At 30.3% G+C, this 21,882-nt stretch overlaps 1 protein-coding gene across 3 annotated transcripts in view; it reads right to left on the bottom strand.

Moving 5' to 3' along the window:
- The window catches only part of cmpy (crimpy), a 513,475-nt gene that overhangs the window by 183,339 nt on the left and 308,254 nt on the right, over positions 1-21,882 (bottom strand). For all 3 annotated transcript variants that reach the window (XM_085945190.1, XM_085945189.1, XM_085945191.1), the window contains exon 3: positions 14,160-15,385. In XM_085945190.1, the coding sequence (XP_085801316.1) occupies positions 15,274-15,385 (112 nt within the window). In that variant the 3' untranslated portion in view covers positions 14,160-15,273. The remainder of the gene's footprint in view (positions 1-14,159; positions 15,386-21,882) is intronic.

The following is a 21,882-nucleotide window of genomic DNA, read 5'->3' as shown; positions in this document are numbered from 1 at the left end:
GTTGTGAAACAATAAATAACATTTTATTTGGCCTTTGTTATTGTAAATAGTAAATACCAGTGTCGAATGTTGGACCCACAATGCGATAGGCCGACGTTGGACCTTATAGGTTGAACAAGTGGCTGACATCCATTTCTCGTAAAAACAAAATATGTTAATACAAACCACCACCATGTAGAGGCCCATAATTATGATATATGATATAATCAAATATGGTCAGATGATATGCTCGATTCAAACTGAAGAGATTTTTGGAGTGTATAAATCAAAATGAAATCAACAAAGTGGCATCTACATAAGAAATTAGTGTGTTATCCAAGATATTTAAAGGTGATTATAAGAGATATAGTGCTATAACCTACTGTAACGTAAGGCAACATATACTATCAATAAAAAATAGAAACATTATGGTTGAGGAAGAACAATGAGGTAAGCATCGCTGTTTGACAAATTAAATAGATAAGCGATGGCGTAGTCGACAAAGTTATGAAACAGGCTGATGCAACAGGTCACAGACAAATAATTTGGTATGAAACACCAAAATAAAGATAGTATAACAGAAAATACACGTCAACGTATAAAAGGTAGAGCCAAGGAGAAGACGTATGGTAATGTTGACAAGTGGTACTGCCATATGTTATTAAAAGCTTGTATGTAATTATATTATAAACGGTTAGGTCACTTTATTGTATTGATAGCGTGTATTGATAATTGAAGCCTCCCTCTCAATAATGATTTATGTTACATTTGGCATTTTGAGATAATCAAAGAAAACTATTTTGTTGAGAAGAAGTTATTTATAAATACAAGCCCTCTCCTGACTTCGTTCCGTAATCACTTTTTTATATTCTTCCAATTGTTCATGTAAATTTTTCTCTGTGAAGTCTTTTTGCATCTACAGGGTTAATAAAAACTCTCGTGTCATCCTCAATTTTGACAAAACCGTAGATCATTATTATATGGCGGGCAATATAACGGATCAAAACTTAATGTTGCTAGACTAAAAAAAAATAATATGCCAAAATAAAGGTACATAATTTAATGTAGATCATTGTTAAATATTTAGTTCAAAACTGCCAAAATGTAACATATATCATTATTAAAGGGAAGGCTTCAATAATAATTGTTGCATTATGGTGATAATATCTTAAATATATAATATTATGTAATAATAGCGTTAAAAGATATAAATATAATACAAGTTAAACGTAAGAATATTCGTCTCTTTATTGGTAGAATTTTCTCTCTGTAATAGTTTTCCAGGACTTCCCTGTTTTCCTTGTCTGGCAACCACCCACTTTTCTTTCTCCTCAGTCGAATATCTTGGCATCACAGCGACGTAATTCAACATTACCTTTGAAAGATCTCTCTGCTAGTTGAACGTTTCTCACGTTCTGCTTACCAGAGAAGCGGCCTTTGTAAGAAAACGACCGACTGGCTGTCTTTTCTACCAAATGGAAATATTAGACTCTTAAAAAAATAAGTTCTCTAAGCGTTTGGTAAACCTCGATAAAATTGTGGAAAATTAATCTACATTCTACAAGTATGAATTTACTATAAACTGTATAAATTATTTACGGAATTATAGTTTTCCTTGTAGGTCCTTAACATTAAAACATAAAATTTTCTTTCCACAATAATGTTAATGAGAGCATGTGTTCTTAAATTAAAGTTATAAATTATAGTTTAAAGCTTGCGAAATGATCCGTAATGCACTGGTAACTAAAACCTATGGCTGTAAAATGCACAATATACTAGTCATAATCATCATCCACTGATAGATGAAGGCATCGACTAGCTCCTTTCACTCTTCTCGGTCCTTAGTTCTTCGCTGCCACGTACATCAATCAAACTTTAAATTTTGTTCATCTACTGGATTTTAGGGAGTCCCTGTGGATGTTTAATACCCCCTTGGGTACCACTGTATGACGACATGTAATGTTCATTCTAAGACAGATAGTAATCTTTATTTATAGAGTGCAACCATAATATAGTTTTAAAGTAATGTTTTTGTTATTTAATATTAGAACTGCAATCAAACTCATAAAAAAATACTGCAGTTAAAATCCAACGTAATGCTCCGCAAAACAAAACGGTAGGGGTACCTATTAAAATTGTAAACCCAAGAGCAAATAGTCTCAGAATATTGCAATAGTTTATCGATCAAATTACGTGAATTAAGTGAATAAAAAAACGTAATAACTATTTCCACAGGCCACAGCCTAATAATATTATGTATTAATTAAAATAAAACACAATATGTAGTACTAGTGTGTACAACTTCTTTTAGGAACGGTTATGTCCGCTTTAAAGTGATATTATCAACTGGTAAAGAATTCTTAGAATTATATTTATTATTATTATTATTATTGCAATAAAATAATTTTGCTTTATATATTTTTTAGTATAAATAAATATCTTTATTATTGTATATTTTTTACCAGCTGACAATGTTCATCTGAAATGAACGAAACCAGTTCTGAATAAAAAGTATAACTAGTACTACATATTATTGTGTTTAATATTAATTAATATAATGCATTTCCATCAAGAATTGACAGCCAAAACCATAAAAGAGATATAATAATATAGAAAATGTAACAGATATAAAAAAACTGATGATTCTTGTTTTTATTTGATATTTCCACGTAAAACTTTTGATATTTAGTTTGCGGTAGGGCTTATAAAAAATCCTCTGAAGATTGGATAAGTAAAAAATAAAGACTTGGATACCCTTCGAACTTTCGAAAGAATCACATTTTGTTTTATTCGTAAGATGTTTGTTATGGAAACTTATTAGTCTAATACGACCTGCATTGGGCTATATATTATATTGCGTTAGATACTACCGATGCTTAAATGTTTTTTTCTTCAATCCGTGATTAAAGAGAGTTATAATTGTGGTGTTCGATTTGTGGCTTATCACTTTGGGAGTCGTCGATGTGTCGTAGGTTATGGTGTTGAGGATGATGATAAGGAAGTCGAAGATGTAAGCAGGAGCGAATTTTATTAGGCGTAACGGTTGGTACAATAGTACTATGTTACAGCAGTTATGTTACGATACTAAACTTATGATAGGTATGGATCCGAGGTCCGCATCTCGGTACAATCAGATATTGGGCGAAGCGATATAGAGACTGCGATGGTAACAGACTGGAAACGTATCGTCGAGTGACATTTTGATAAATCATTATTCGTAATTTATACAGTCAAAAGTAATACCTAAACATTATATTCTATTACATAATTATATTGAATGAGTCAGCGGTTTAAATACGAGTAGCTGTGAATCTTATTTATTATTACAGTCAAAATATAATATGATACTATGGGAATGGATATTAGACTAATTTTCCATTGCGATACCGTATTTAATATCGCCAATCAATTTGTTGACACAGGTAAACAGTTGTTTACCGGTATATGAGTCCCTGGGAATTTATTATTGCGGTCGAATAATTTGATACATTAAAAATAGATATTTGATCAATAATATACTGACAGTTACATAATTATTCACTGTAGAAAAGTTTACTTATATATATTTCAGTGTCAATGGATATTTTCTTTTTTGTTACTGAGGTATTAAAAATTATATTGGGCTGACAGTTTTTTTTAAAACGTCAATGGCTTCAACGCATAGGTCACCATTTAATTTTATTGATCTTTCGAAGAAAAACTTCCGGAATGATATTATTATTATCGTATCTCCTTATCAAAGAGTCCCATTTCAGGATTGCCCCAAATGAAAATTCGTGGCAGGGCCTGTCCCGCAGAGGGCAATAAAAACTGTCGTAAATCACCGGATTTTCCCTAAAAACCTGCTTTTAAAACCGGCTAACAAGCGGCCCCGGAACTATAAACTCGCTTTAAAAAGGCATAACGGATTTAATAAGTAATTAATTTTAATAGCCAGGGTATAATTTTTTAAGCACGCATTGAATAGTTAAAGTTTTTTTAATTATAAAAATATTTTTTTTCATGCGTATTTAATTTTTTTTTATTTGAGACTAAATATTTTAATACTTAAGTACATAAAAAAAGAAAAGTAAACTAGCTATAAATAATGACGAATGTTAGTTTCAAAGTTGATAACCTCCATTTTTCGATATTTTCAGATAATCGCAAAACACCAAAATATAGAAAAAATAAAATGTCCTCAACCTCATGAAAATTAATAAAAAATCATGTTTATAAAAACGATGGACGAGTTTGTATATCTGGAATTGACTATTAGTGGAATAGGCGGATGTGAAGCAGAAATAAGCAGGTGCACATATATTGTGATGACACGTCTTACCATTATAATATGGAAAGATTAAAGAATTTTAGTTTGCACGTAAATGATGCTTGAGCAATTATTAGTGTTTTATATATTTTTGTTGGTTGTCGAGTTATAAACCCTAAAGGCAAAAGAGCGGAAAACAATTCATGCCTTTTAAATGTGGTGGTGGCGCCAAATGGTTCAAATTCAGTAGATTTAAAACAGGAATAGTCAGTTAGTTATTCAAAGATTTCAAATAAATGAACGACTCTCGACAAAATGTGTGTGATGCATTTTGCAGTTTTTTTGGACATATTGTGTGGTGCAGACCAAATAAGCTGGTAGTTTTGGGTAGCCTTTAGAGAAAAAGAAGAAGAGAGGAAAAGCGTCAGCATGCTGGAACGATCAAGTGAAGCTCACTGGGGGCAGCCTTTACTCAGCTTTGAGAGAAGCAGAGGGTCGAATGAGGTATTTATTGCTTATCAGATGACTGAATTCAGAGTGGTTACTATCATAAGCCACGGGTGAATGACCAATAAGAAGAAAGTCAGTTGTAAGATAAAAAAAATGACGACTGATAAATGACTTTGCAATCAACCTTTGGTTTAAATTTAAATATAATTCAAAAGTAGATAGAAGTAGTCAAAATTAATAAAAATAACTATCAAACTAAAAATGGAGGTTACCGACTTTGAAAATAATGTGTAGTTGTTTATTGATTTAAGGAGTTACTATTTAAACTGTGCCCATATAATAAAATTAATTGACAGAACTGCTTTTTTATTATTATTTTATTGCATTCACTTGTACACTGTATTATATTTTAAGGATATATATAATATGTGGATAATATTAATTTAACTAGTTTTATATCAACGAATAATTTACAAAATTTGAGAATGTAACATTATTTTATTGAACCCACATAATTCGAAAACACCTCAGATAAGGATTGCCCAGCGAGACTCAAACCCGCATCCACTGGATTCGCGTCGATGTGCTATACTAATTGTGCCATGTGTGTCCTATCTAATTATGACGGAAGTTAGCTCGTAGTTTATAGATCAAATTGCGCTAATTTTTGTCAGTCGACTTTTGTGTATAAATAAAATTACCTTTGTTACTAACCGGTGTCAGGATCTCCCAAAATTTTAGTTATAATGTACTTGCACTCGATAATAATTTAATAAACTATTTTTTAATTCAACGAATAATTCACAAGGATTGAGAATGTAACATTCGAATACTTTATGATATCTCAAAACCTTTCAACGCCATAAATTCAAACTAGAAATTAACCTAAAATTTTATATGGTATGTACATTATAAGTTTTTTTTTATATAATGTTAACATACTGTTCTGAGCTACTTTTGCCGTTGTTTAAAATAAAAATATTAAAGTAATTTGGTATAATTTAAATATTTCAAAGAGTGACTGTTCTGCTTTTAAGTAATAGGGAGAAGCTTTTTACTTTGTATCTAGGACCGTCATATTGAAAGAAAAATAGCAATGTCAAAGTGTCGAAGCGTCATACTTACTCATATTATAAAATATATATTTTCCTATTTAATAAAATGGCGTACATAACTCAATGGTTATAATGATACTAGCTTCAAATATCTTCCACGAAATTACACAAAGCAGATTTTATAGAATTAATAAAATTGTATTTCTCTTATGAAAACCTCCAATTAATTTTGTGGAACAGCCTGCAAAACGCTATGAATAGTTCTTTGTCTCATATTATATTTGCGAAAATCCGTATAACGGGGATTCTAAAACAGCGCTTATCCCTTTAAAAGATTGTTAATCTATGATTTAATTATACATTTAGTATCGTACGTTACTTATTCTTCTTCGTTGTTTATGTCCTCTTTTCAGGTAGGCCATATAGAAACCACGCGGTGCCTTTTAGAATATATTATATTCCTCATCAGTTCTCTAATATATTTCACCATATACACTCTATGGTTGATATTTCGTAGGTTACGATAGAATGCAGTTGAATTAAGGAATATGTATTTTAGGTTGGAACCTTTTCAGTAGTTTTAAATATCGTCATATTAGTTGTGACGATAGCAACAAGTTTAGCATCCGAATGTTCGTAAAGTGTCATGAAGTTGCTGTCATCAAGCACTAACAGAATCCAAATGTTGGACATGCGGCATTTGATTTTAAGTAATAATAATAATGAGGAGTCACAGGTGCCAAAGTTTGGTAGAACTTCAGTGGAGTACACTTGATGTCAGATCAAGTATGCTTCTTACAATATGTCCAATCTTTCCGCGAGGGTCCTTTGGCAATGCAACATACTATAGCAGATAGAGAGGTGTACAAGACGATTCACCAGCGCTTAAAACTGGCAAAGTCTGTCTATGGAAAGAAAAAAAAAACAGAGCATGCTTATGGGTCTTAATGTGGTAGCTTCATCACTGAATTCGAGTGTTATGGGTTGATCACCTGCGTATTCTAAAATCCTAAACGGCTAAAAGAAAACGCTTTAATATCACGTACGTATTGAGAATTATCAGTCTTAAGAGTATTTCTTGCATAATTATAATATCTCATAGAAAGCGAAGATGCAACTGACCTTGAGCAGGATGAAGAGATTAATATCCAATTGGATTTATATAGATCGGGTGATTTAGTCTGGAAGGACAGTTTTAGACAGACCTGAATAGAGACACATGTTAGAAGAAACTATAAAATATAGGGTTGTAACTTGTAACGAAGAAGAAGGAGTGAGAATATCTAGACGAATACTTCGAAGAATAATGCGAATAATTAATAAAAATGGGATTTTTTTGACTGCGACGTTTGGACAGTTGTGTGAATTCTAGATGCCAATTATTACTGCATTTGCCATAATTTGCTGTAATGACATTACATTTTCCCATAAATTATAATATCCAAAAGTAAATAATAAAATATGATAGGTAATCAATTTACATCAGACTGGAAGAAGGTGGCATTTCAATTAGAGATGTAACTGTTTGTATTCTACCTATATATATATAAAAACATTTTGAGGGAGTGGCAGTACTTATCGATAACGACCTAAGAGTTCGATAATGCCATACCATGGTTGCAGGGTAAACGTTCCTAAGTCGCGTTTTTACGAAATTAAGAATTTTATGCCAATGTGTGTAAATAATTGTGCTCTTTTTTGTGTATAATAGATTTTATCACATGTAAGCAAAATAAATACTTAAATATTTTAATTTGCAGAAATAGCTAAGATTGGGAAAATTGTTTTTAATTCTTAGTAATTTTTTTTTCGACCATGTCCGATCCTAATAGGATCATATGGGCATCCACAGATTAGAGGTTTGATTAACAGATTTTTGTTTTTTTTTTTACGAGAAATGGATGTCAGCCACTTGCTCAGCATATTAGGTCCATACCCTGACTCACACACAAATTGAAAAACAATATGTGTACTTGCCAGACCCAGGATTCGAACCTGAGACACCCACGGCGTGATAGTCCAACGCTTAAGCCGCGCGGCCACCGTGGGTGTGAGTAAAATTACTTATTTAAAAAATAGAATATAACACAATATCAAAAACTTAATTATTATACAGCAATGTAAAATAAATTAAACCGATTATGTCAGTTGCAACCAAACTGACTTATGCACTTTTAACCAGAAACCACGGAACTATTATTGGCAATAATAGTCTGTTTTTCTTAATAATATGATACTATATAAATTAAAATACACCAACTAAATATCTTAAATACTAAACTTTACTTCACATTCATTTTTTATATCAAATGCTTTACACAAAATGAATAAATCGTTTAGAAACAATTATGACATTGTTGTAGCATGATCATTTATTTCAATACTATATGAAGATAAAATTTTAAATAAGGAATAATTAGTATTTACATAACTTGAAAATTAATATTATCCTTAATTTTTAATTAAGTAAATCATCGGACAATACTTCATAATTCAAACAAAATGTATGAATTACAATTAGCTATATAGTATTGAACGTAATCCGTATATTGGATATATCGTAGTAGATTTTTGGGTTTTCACCGTGTGTCCTTCTTCCTCGGACACACGGTGGAAACCCAAAAATCTACTACGATACAAAACAATCGTGAAAGCTTCAAACATTATATGATATATTATTATTTTAACGATTTAGTGGAGACTGTCGACTTTGTTTGTACATGTGTCTCGTTGGTTAAAAAGATTAAATACATGATGATAATGGTATAAGATACGTGTTCATGGATTAATAAAATTGTACAATAATTGAATACTATGCATAATCCCCGGATTGACAAACTGTGGTGCGTGAATCCATCCCTACAATGTAATTGAGCGTGGCGCTTCCACTGAAACAACTAATTGGCCGCAGTACGATATTAATTAGGGCATTTGTTACAATTCATTGGATATTATCCGGCCGGGATAGCGCCATATGTTTCGCAGACAGTTAGCGGACTGGAGCACCTCTGTTTTGCGTGGTGAACGGTAAACATTGCCGGTTTCCGTAATTAATTGTGTCAACTGAAACAGGTGGAATGTGTGTTTTATGATTTTGTGCGTTCCCGAATATCTATTCAGCTATGTACGTCCCACAGTTTTGGCATTGTTTAAAGAGGAACTTTACGGTATTCAAAATATCACAACTATTTATATCTCTATTAGTATAGCAACGAATATGGTTATTACGCTTGTTTGTACTTGTAACTACATTGTTTAATAATATTATGAGACATCTATTTTCAAACACCGATATGTCCGCATGTCAATATTTGTGGTAAATCACGTTTTTGAGTTTAAAGTGATTGGCTTTAACGTTGGTGTCTTTATATTGTATTATGTATATTATATAAGACTAGAAAAATACCAAGTGGCAGTGCAACTTGTCAACATTATTGCTGTTTGCGTTACATATTATATTATATTATACAATAATTCACCTGTTTCATTTAAACGCGCTCATCGCACGCTAAATCTCCAAAATTTTGTTTAATTCACATTAATCGATTTTTAAATGTATGTTTTTTCCCTTTTTATTATTCTCTTTTTCTATTATATCTTAGATTACTCATATTATTATACAAAAATTTTTGTTTAATTATTCAACATTCTTTCTCATTTTTCTTTAAATTTAAAAAATTTAAAATTTCTTTATATTTTATGTTCTTCTTACTTTCTTACTTTTTTATCTTGTTAGGCTTTAACTATATTATAATTGATATATGAAAAATTTGATGGTTGCAATATTTTTTCTTTTATCCATTGTTATACAATATATTTGTAATCAGTGTAACTGTTTGTTTTCTAAGGATATATATATATATATATATATATATATTCAACGAGCAGATGAAGGAGAAATGTGTGTGTGTGCGTTCTGTTGTGCTTCGTTACAGACAGATTAATCAAGACAAATATATAATATAATTAGCCGATACACCCTGTATTCCAATAAAGAAATAGTAATTAGCAACATAATAATAATATTGTATGACGTCTTTTTATATGCTTTATTTTTCATTTTATTTCTTAGAAATAATATACTATTTCTATGTATTTTGTAACATATTACATATAGGTACTTGAAGTTTATCTAATATATTATAAGTATTAGTGTTTACTTACAATAAAGAAAGATAAATAACTACTTAAAAATGTATAAATGTTCGTAATTGTTATCTGGATTTCTATATATTTTTAAGATAAAAAATTATCTATCTGATTTTTTGTCTATATATTTATTATTAAACCAGACAAAAGAATTATTTAGTATTACTTTGAAATCTGTAGATTACCCTTATCATACGTTTTATAAATGTATCATAGACTTTACTTTAAGATATAATAACAAGTTTGTTAATGTTATGATCTCTTCTATTGTATGAAAAATATTTAATTTTAAAATGGTACTATTTATTTATATGAGAATATCTGCTTGTATGCGAGTAGAAAAAAGAGTATAATGTAAACATTTATTAAGAGATATAAGCATACATTAATAATATAAAGCACATTTTAACGTCCATATAACGAAAATTAATCTATATTAATATATTTTGAAATAAGAACAATCAATTTAAAAGTTGTTTATTATTAAGGGCCCACATGCCCCATGTAAGTCAAAATGGAGGTTTTATGGTATTTTCAGAGCATAATCCTGGAAATTCCTTAAACGTTGTAGATAATCTATTTATATAGTTTTAATTTATTTTAAATATTTGATGACTTACAAGTATTTTTATTACATAAAAAAATAGTATTCTTTTAAACCTCTCGATCAAATTTAATGTTTTAGAATGTAATCATATTTCAGTCCATCCATGTGGAGTGGTGTTAAGATTTTTTAGATTTATTAATTTTTAAAGTACTAGGGACCGAGAAGAGCGGTTGGAGCTAAAGGAGGCTTTCATCAAGACGAAATAAATAGAATTATTATAAATTCCATGTACATAATATTATTATTAATTGAAGCTATTAGTTTCAAAGTCGGTAAACTCCATTTTTGTTTTTTTGTTTTTCTTTTCATAATAATTATTCATAAAATGTTTAATCCAGCTCCGTGTATTAGTTAGGTACATAAAATTAAAAAAGAGATTGATTGCAGTCATTTATCTTCATCAGCCGCCATTTTTTATATTTTACAACTAACGATACACATTTTTTTTTTTTTAATTTTATTGACGTTAATGAATTATTATTTCGCTATTTTCCTTTTACAATATTATGTTAGCAAAATATCCTAAATATTTTTTACGATTATTTCAAAATGGCAAAATATGGAGGTTACCTAACGTTACTAACAGTCTCACTTACTTGCAGAGATAGCTAAATGTACACTACATATTATGTAAATATTATTTACATTTAAATCTCGGTCATAATATGATAAGAATAATAATAATATTTGTTCACACCATTATTATCTACTTAATATCTAAGAAAATTCCAAAGAAATATTGTTTTTATCAAGAAAAATGTTGTATTTATAATCACGTTAAGCTAGTAATAATATTTTGTAAATATATAATAATAGTAGATTTAAAAACATAAATGTATGACATTAAAAAAATAGTATTTGCTTTGTATCTAGATACTTAAACCCCATTTTATATATAGATAACTATTTTAGGAACTGTGCATTATGTTCCTCGTAATCTGACATATTTTGTCTAGCCATACGGTAAATAAACGTAAAAAGATCTAAATTATTTTTTATATTCCCGTTACTCTCACGTATTGTCACCTTAGCTTACCCGGCCTATTAAACTGAAAATATTTCTAATAAATTATTTCTTTTATTCAAATAAATAAATGTATGAAATGCATAAAGGTATGTATCTGAAATGTTTTCAAGTTATGTATGAAAATATTTCAGTAAATATATACTCCGTCATCTTAATATTTCGACTATTTCTAGAATCAATATTGCATCTAATTCAAATGTTATTATTTTAAAAATCGATAGAATTTTCCAGTAAATACAACTACTTGATATATTTTCATCAGATTTCATTTACCTCTCATACATTATTAATTATTATAAATGCACATTGCAAACGGAGTGTCGCATTCCATTACGGACAAAAGAGATAATATATCTAAAAGTAAATGCGACATATAGAGCCAATATACTCAATTAAGATATGAAAGTAATTGGTAAGATCAAGATAGTATTCTGATTTGTAGACTGTAGGAATGTATAGAAATAGTTGTATTAAGTATTCTCATTGTGTAATTAATTTTTGATGTATTTTTGACAATTGCAAATAATGATGATGTAACCTTATTAAAATTATTTATGTTGCCAAAATAGGCTTTTCCCTATTACCTAAGTATTCTAATATTGACAATCTCGTACGATAACTCAAAGTGACATCACAGGAATGGACGAACTTTATCAGTATAGTAATGGGAAAGTTAAATTCGTGCATTTTTACTGAAATATTTAAATCTTTTATTTTTCAAATACTGATAATTTTATTTCAAAATTAAATTAAAAATAAATATAAAATAATGATGATGAAACCTTTTTGGCATTTTCCTTTTACATACTGTAATATTGTCAATCTTGTACGGTAATCCAATGTGATATTACCGGAACAGACGGAATTTATTAGCATAGTAGAGATAAAATTAAGAAATTTATAATTTATTATAAAGAAAGAATTAAACAAATAAATATTTATAGTAAATTTATTGCATTATGATATAATGCTTTACGAAAACTATGTTTTTAATGAATTATACTGGAATTTCATTTTAGTACGAATGATTTTTGTTGATGACAGTTAATAATTATCAACATTATTACATTATCAACGGAAAAGAAAAATATAAAATTGGAAACTTATTAGATACTATGTTATATAAAAAGATCCATTAAATACGAATGTATAATTATGTAGCTACACTTTTTATCATGAACATAAATTAATATTACTTTCACGAAAAAAAGATATTTTTAGTAAAAATTTCGCATAGTTATGTCTGACTCTGGAATCCCGAGTTTTAAAATTCTTGTCTGATAATTAAAATAAATATAAGTACTATATTATCCGTTCTATGAAGGTCCATATTGGTTAGTAATTTATTTCTTTTTTAAATATAACTGCATTGAAAGTTGCAAACAGTTATGCATACAATATAATATACTATCGCCATGTTAGGACATTAACCTTAATTTATACCTAAGTAATATCTTCGTCTTCCTCGATCACTAATCCTGCAATGTGTTTTTTTTAATCTAAAATTTTTTGCACTTATATTGAGACACAAATCATTCATTCAACCCATCAAACGCCTACATAATTTCACAGTAATTTTACAAAATACAAAATTGTATATAATTATAATTAGTGACTTGTTGGGTTAATAGCCCCAATCCATAGGTACTATCATAACCTTGCTCGCTCGCACAACCTCCAGTTTGTTTTGTAATGAATTTAAAATTTAAAATGACATTGGCACCCAGTTATTTGATTATAGCCATCATTCATTATTGTTCTGAGGTTTTTGTTTTTCAATAAAAATAATTCAATTTTATTAAAATCATTAATCCAGTTTATTGATTAGATTACCCATATCCTAATTCTATAGCCTGTGCACGATAGCCAAGTGACTAACGCATTAGCATATTGATAATGTCGCTTAAGCCCTGGTGTGACAAATACATACATTGTTTTTTATTAAGTGTTTGGAGCCAGAGTATGGACCTCATAGGTTGAGCAAGTGGTTAACATCCATTTCTCATAAAAACAAAAATCTGTTAATGGAAACCTCCACTCTTTGGAGACTCGTATACTCTTCTCAGAATCGAACATGGCTTAAAAAAGTTTAAGCTTAACAACTCAAAATTTAAAATTTTTGTGAAAATAATGCCATAGAAGAATCTTTTCTTCACAATTCAGCAAAAATAACTATTTTTTTCAATCAGTAAAATCCAATATTTTATTCTCGGATTAATAATAATTATTTTAATTATATACGAGAATGTCTTGGTTTTTTTTCAAAACTAAAAAAATTCATTGTGGTTTGCGTGAAATAAGAATTTGTGCAAAAAAATCAAATTTAATACCATAAAAACAAGTTTTTTTTGGATTGTTTTCCTATACCTATTGTGGCAATGTTATGTTTTTATAATGATTGCCTGATGTCAATAAAGGTATTGTTATTTACAGCTAAATTGCAATTAATAATAGTTATATATACTATGTATATAATATTATTTTAATAATTGTTAGGAGTAAATTAAATAAGCTACAACGTACACAGGGTCATTGTTCAAAATTAATACAAAGCCACCGAATGTTCGACAGTAAACACGACTGCAAGGCGTTCTCATTACCGACAACAATGGCAGAATAATGCCTGAAAATGACAAGGCTTACCTGGTTGCCAAGATGATGAGTGGTAAAGCATAGTCAGGAGGTGTCCCGCCCTGTCAGCTGCAGACATCCTCGTACAAAGCCTCGCGGCGAGCCCAGCTGGATATCGGAAAACCGACGTATATTGTCTTTGGATTCAATTCACTATTTGCTACACTCCAATCGATATCCTGTACAAATATATAGTTTCAAATTTATATTATGATTGTTAAATTTTCTCTCATTTCTGTTTTCTCAAAAGTTTAAAATTTCACTTCATTTTACACAGATAACACGATTTTAACACATATTTTTATAATAATTATGATCCAACTTAATAAACTATTTAATTTATTATTTAAAATATTTTTAAAATTATAAAAAAAAGCATCATAAACATCAAGTATTCTGATTATTAAAAATACGGTATCTTCCTGAGAGCATCACGACGTACTGTTATGGAATCTTGAAAGTAATCAAGTTTTTTTTTAATTTAATAAAAAAAATACATATTTTAGATTCCGAAAAAAATTAGAGCGTCAAATTTTGTACGTATTTTTTTTTACAAGAGTATTTGTTTGATATTTATGTAATGTTTAAATAACCTCACAAAATTAAAAATAATATTTATTTTAGCGCAAAGACTTCAGATGAAACGTAAACACTCCATTTAAATGAATCGTGTGAAATTAAGAACCACTTTCAGTTATTAAATTTTTTTTTTTTTTTTTTATATAATGAGAAATCATTAATTTACCTAGCTGCAGTGTTAATAAGAAATATTAAATATTATTATTTATTAATGTCACACATGTTTTTTTATGATAATACTTCAGTCCAAGTTTATGTTAATAAATATTAATTACATTTAATATAATATTTTAAAATGATTATTTACATAATGAAGTACTGATGTTATAGTAAGAGCTTCCCAAATCCATCAATTTGATATGTTATAACATTATATATTACAATTATTATCATGAATTTTATTATTTCATTTTTTTTAATTAAAAAAAGGAAGCACACGTACGGTGAGTTGGGAACCACCCGGTGTTTTCGGTCGCGTCGGTCAGAAGACTGCAGCGTTGATGATTGATCCAGCTCACAGAGTACCGGGTGACCCGGAGTGAATATATTACAAGGGGGGTGCCGAGCAGGTGCCTTTGGTGCACTTCAAGCCCGGCTCGCATGTCCCGCTGAATCCACCGCACATTTCGCCTAGCGTGCGGGCGCACACTTTACAGCACCTGCAATCAAACAAAGGTTTTTTTTTGATGATTTGTTACTCAATGAATAATACAGAAGGCTAGAGAAAACAACATTGTTAATTGAACATAAATAATTTGAAATAGTTCCAAAAGACTTTTTACCGGGCCGCACAACCATTTTTTTATTATACAAAACAAAAAAGAAATATATATTATATATTAATAAAATAAAACAAAAATGAGAATCCAAAATATTTATTAGATTAGACTTTTTTTAAATAATAAAAAATAAACAAAATAATATACTTTAGTGAGAAGTTTGATTTTGTGTGGCAGAACTAAGTGCATCAATATCGATATCGAGTGAGGTTGTTCCTACACGCAAACAGTTTTCCAAATGCACATAAGTGATTCGTGTTCTCACTCGGGATTTGATATGCTTCATTTGTCTAAAAAGCTGTTCACACGTGTAGGTGTTTCCAAATAGCTGTCATCATTAGAGCATGTTTATGAAGGATGAAGTATATTTCTCCTTGTCCAAATATATTTTGTAAAACTCTTCCAAACTAACCTGATGGAATTTCTCCTTCAACTGTTCATTGAAATATTTTTTACAATGTTCCATTTGTAAATTTCCCGATAATAAATTCACGTTTACGAAAAATGGCGTTGGAAATGCAGCAAAAAGCACACGGTGCTTTTTAAAATCTTGAGCCAATATCGAATCTCAATTTGCAAAATTAGCACATCTAGCGGCAGCATTTGATATCATTTTTATTTTCTCACTGCTCCACGGGCCACAAGTTGACACCCAGTGGGCCACGGGTTGGCCACCCATGGTTTAGAGGGTTACAGCATTTGGCTGGAATATTTTGTGTCAAAATACAAATAGCTTAAAAAATAGTTTTAAATTATTTTGATATGAAATATTTTTTTGGGATTTATCATTCTTGGCCAGTTCGTGTAAAAGTATGCAATAAGTCCATTGCCATCAAAATGTCACTTTGGTGAAAAGTGAGGGTTACGACAATAATTATTGGCCAGTACAGTGACGATGTATTATAATTTGTAAGAAAATAGCCGTGCAATTGTATCGGTAGCTTAATTAAAAAAGCTCACTCCAAATGTGATGGATGTAGTGCCAAGTCCCTCCCAGTTTGTAAAATCATTTTTCTAAATTTTATATTATAATATTTCAAGGTGTCTGTTTGTACATATCGCTGGACCATATTATGAATTACTTAGCCACCCAAAGGAAGCGTTAGCTCTATAAAAAAAGTATAGTAAGAAATTTTCAAGAAATGGTAACTGTTTGGTACCATTAAACTACTAGATCAGAAAATTTCTCACATTGGATACTTGACGAAACCTTAATATACTGTATACTTAGTAAAATCTAAGGGGACCCAGAGCAGTACATAGCGTTATATAGCACGGTTAATCTGCAAACTACAGCGCTACCAAACAAACCTATCGGTTTATAAGGTATTGGTTTGTATAACACAAATGAAGCGTTTGGAAGGCGGGTGGCAGTCAGAAAGCTTCGCGTCATTATCGCTACCGGGAAAAAGGCAAACTAAACTAAATGAAGCTACTATAGTCCCACCATACCGGTAGCATATAATATGGCGTCATTCATGATAAGTCGCAATGATAGTGTTGTGCTCTGTAAAAAAATGTTTCACACTGAAAAGTTAATTGTCATCGTATTTTGACCGGTCACGTGTGGTTTGTGAAAACTTGGACGCGGTCGGTAGCAGGTGAATCGCGACGATTTACCTGTCCGTGTTGAATGGTCCTTACGTAAATACATGGGAATCTAATGCTTATAATGCTGTTATAGATACATAGTCGCAGACTAAAATCTTATCATCTCCGTAGAATGATTTAATGATGGGATTAATATTCGAATTTCCTCAGTAATAAAACCTTATCGAGGAAACGTATTTTAGGATTTTTCATAGACTTATACAAAATGGACTTATAGCATTGTGGTTTTGAAACCTTCAAGATTATGTTATATATATACTCAACCCTACTACGCTCACGATAGTCGAACGGCTTAAGCGTCGGCTTGTAATGTCGTGGTTCCCAGGTTCGAATCTTGGGTCTGAAAAATACAAATATTTTTTTTCCAATTTGTTTTTGAGTATGGACCTAATAGGTTGAGCAAGTTGCTAACATCCATTTCTCGTAAAAAATAAATTCTGGTAATACACACCTTTTTTATATTTTTTTTGTATAATACATATTTATATATGTTAAGATTTTTAATATAAGAAGACCCGGTAACTGGAGAAGTGTGGAGAGAGACCGGAGTGAGTGGAGAGCGGTTGTGGAGGAGGCCAAATCCCACCCCGGGATGTAGCGCCGTGGAAGAAGATTAAGATTTTTTTATTTTTGTATATAATACTAATAGATAATGTTTATAAATTGAACAATGGTATTTAATTAGTTTGTTTGATTTGTAAGAACCCCTCTTTGGGTGAAGGCCTCCTCCAAAGTGTATATCTCTGGTCTCTCTGGTTTCTTTCTCCCTACCCGTTTGATTTCGTATCTAAGTATTCGTCTTGTCTGAGTTGGCCTATTTTTGCATTTAGGTCGCCCATTATTATAAAAGTTTTATGTGCTTGGTTAATAGGTTTGTTTACATTTGTATAAAATGTATCATTTTCTTCTTCTTTTGCTATTTCTGTGGGTTTCCTTTTATTTTTAAATTCAATAGTACTACTCTATCTAGTAGGTGTAAAATCTGTCAATGTTCAGCAAAATCGGACGTCATAATGGAAGGATGGTGTTACTGTTATAAATATACGCAAAAGGTGAATTGGCTTATAATTGATAATTTAAGTAGGTATCAAATTTTTTTATTTCTGGCAGAATCTGATTTGAGGTTCGCTGGCTCTGAGGTAAAAAATAATATATTAAGCGCGTTTAATGTAAAAATGTAACAGATTTCAATAACATTCCATTAAGTAAATGATTATATGAAATCCCTACTCTCTAATGAAATAACCTTCTATATTGCAAGGGATTTTCCTTTTGATTCAATTGAAATTTTCAATGAAAAGCATCTGTTTAAAGGATACATAATCTAATAAGGCAGAGTCTTCACTCGTTCTCTTAGACTTCAAAATATACGAAGGATGCTTCAAAAGAATAATAATCAACCGTTTCCTAAGAAATTCGTTCAATATGTACTAGAGATTTTTCTTGTAAACGGATATTGCATCTTGCAACTGAGGAATGGTTCATTTATGCAATATTAACTGTGTTTATAATAAAAAGCGATATGTATTATAAAAGTACGCGATCGCTATTTTTTTTTTTAATTAATTATCTATATCAATTTTCACGTTTATACGTAGGTACTAAATTATTTTCATGCAATTCTCTATCTTATTTATATTAATAAACTATTTTTTTTATTCAACAAATAATTTAAAAGATTTAAGAATGTAACATTCTTTTAACAAAATTTTAAAGAGATCTTGACAACGGGTAATAATTACGATAATAATAATACTTTGATTTAAAATATTGAAATTGAAATTTAGAAAGTGCTTCAGCGAGAATAAAATTGTAAAAGAACTAGTTAACTTCAACGCAATTAGATAAAACACGTATACCTTAGTAGTTAGAGTACATGGGCGCAAATCCCACTGGTCATATATTTATCTGAGGCGTTTTCAAAGTATGTATTTTATTTATATTAAACCGAAAATTAGGGATAGTGTTGGCGGCTTTACATTTTTCTTGCTAGATATAAAATTGTTCACTAGTCATTTCTATTATAATATCTGGCATGTGGTGTTACAGGCAGTATTAAAACTCAGTTTAAAGTATGTTTTTAAAAACCTATACGTTGATAGATTAGTTAACAATTTCCAGATTTGAATCCTGTATTTATAATGTAATGCAATGTCGATTTTTTCAGGCAGCGCTAACATACCTAATAACTTTTTTCCTAACTCAATTTTTTTTTAAATATTCTGTTCATATTAATATGTACAAAGAACTGTAATTTTGATAAATATTTTTTATAAACTAGTGTTTTTTAGTCCTTGGTCCCAAATAAAATCTATTGCAAATTTCGTCGTCTATCGCGTAACTTTGCGTTATTACTATATATAAATCAAATCAAATTTATCAAATCAATTTTATTTATTTTACATATAATGAACATAACAAATTATAAATTCAAAGCGTTCACGACATGACATAAAATAAGTGTTAATAAATTAAAAAATAAAAATACAGAGAATAAGTAATAAAATAAGAAATAAAATAAGTGACAAAATAAAAGTAGATGGAAGCACACAGAGTGAACTTTGATAGACCCTATCTTATAAAACAACGTCCACCTAAATTCACTCTCACGTAAGTGCAATATATCAATATCCGAAGCGATTTCATTAAACATGGTTACTGCCCTCCCAATTGACATTACTAATGGCAGGTTAGTCCTGCACCGTGGGAGAACAAACAACGGATGCCCTCGATTCCTAAGGTAATTATCAGAGACACACAAGCCAACACCACCAAGAATGGCAGAATTCACATTTACGCCGCGTATGTCTGAAAAAATATGTAGCTAAATAAAGATCCCTTCTAAATTTTAAGCTACAGTATGTAAGCATCCCTAAGAGAAAATCAGTCGGATAGAGCCACGGATAATATCCATACAGCCGAAAGTAAAGGAGTTCTAAAAATTTCTTTTGAAATCTCTCCACCATAAGGCCGTACTTCAACTGATGCGGGCCCCAAACGATAGACCCACTCTCAAGTCTGCTTCTAATTAAGGAGTTATAGAGAATTTTTAGTACCGTAACATCCCAAAAGACCCGGAAGTGCGCAAGATAAAGCCCAACATCTTTAGCGCCGTTTTACAATTTTAATGGTATCTATATGACCACTAAACGTCAGTTTACCGTCAAACGTAATTCCAAGATCTCTTACAGATGATATATATAAGTTTGTTGTGATTAAAATTACCATTGAATTATATGTCTCTGATAATATACTAATCATACTTATATACTAATCATCTTCATTAATCAATACAATTAGACGAAAATATCTGTTATAACTAAACACTTAGATTACTATATTACATCCCCATTTTGTTCATACGAGGATCATATTATGAGCCTCCTCGGAGTGTGAGTTGTTTTCCACGTACATCTACCTGACTTAATGAGTTCATCGATTCAACCGGTTTTCAGGCGTACCTAAATGTGGTCATTTAGTGCCCATTGAGTACCACTGTATGTCCAGCAACATATCCAGCCCATTGCCATGTAATCGATTTAACGACCTCTACCACATTGTGTTTCAATTTGATTAATTATTACACATTACCATACTTGATAATAAGAGGATAATGTGGGCCTCCTCAGAGTAGAAGTGATAATAACATATATTTATTTTTCGAAAAATGGATGTTAGTCACTTCCTTAGCCTATCAGGTCCATACTCAATTCAAACACACATTAAAAAATAACACGTAAATTATCCAAACCCGCGATTTGAAACCGAGATCCATGACATTATTAACCGACATGTTACCGTTCGTACAACAAAAAAACTACTCGACTAATATTGGTAAAACTAGCACAGATAATATTATTCTAAAATATAAGCACCAGCTAAGATTTTTTTTTGTTTTACTTAACTTGAATCGGAGATAATAGGTACACATGCAACAATTTATCACGAATTCGTCAAGTGGTCAGATAGCAACGGCGAAGTGGTGAGGAAAGGTGTGAGAAAATGGACGCGGCCTTACATCCAACCGATGTCGATTAAGCGGGCTTAGTTTTAACATACTTAAGTAAAGTGATCAAATAGCAGCGGTGGAGCGGTGAGGTGACGTGCGGGCTGATGCTCGCTAGTCTAGATCCAACCGCTGTCTATATGAGTTTATAAAAAATATTAAAAGCGATTAAGTCTATTTCTTCATTCTTTTTTGTATTGTATCCGGGAAAAGTCGGAGGGTATCAATCGTTGGTAAATATAGTTATTACGTTCTTGTTATGAAACGCATGGGTCTAGTTTTGTTTATTTTAGTTGAAATACAGAACTATGAATTTAATTTTTAAATTTAATTAAATGAAGCAAATCATAAAAATGATATAATTGACTGAGATCAGTTAGAACAGTATCAATATTTTGCTAAAAGACGTTTCGAGATATTGAAATGTTCAATAGGTTTTACGTGAGATTTGATTTCAAACGGAATGATGTTTGATATCACAAAATATTTCCAATTTCAATAATACGAACGAGCAGAATTATTGGAAAATGTGTACTAAGGAAATTGAATATTATATAAACTCCTTGCTTTTATGACTGTCGTTACATTATAAAGGAATGTAATGTATAATGTCGCATCACAAGATACAAATTTAAAAGCATTTTATATGTAATATGTAACATTCACATATATTAGGTATATTATACTTTTAAATATTTTTGATAAACGATAAAAGAATATTATATCATACTCCAGACAAATTAGGGTTTTACATGGATAT

The sequence above is a fragment of the Rhyacophila brunnea genome, unplaced genomic scaffold (genome assembly GCF_057557595.1).
Source record: "Rhyacophila brunnea isolate RB1 unplaced genomic scaffold, BYU_Rbru_1.0 scaffold_18, whole genome shotgun sequence".
In the NCBI taxonomy this organism is placed as follows: Eukaryota; Metazoa; Arthropoda; class Insecta; order Trichoptera; family Rhyacophilidae; genus Rhyacophila; species Rhyacophila brunnea.
Note: the sequence above shows the minus strand (reverse complement) of the source record. Positions and strands in the feature narration are given on the sequence as shown.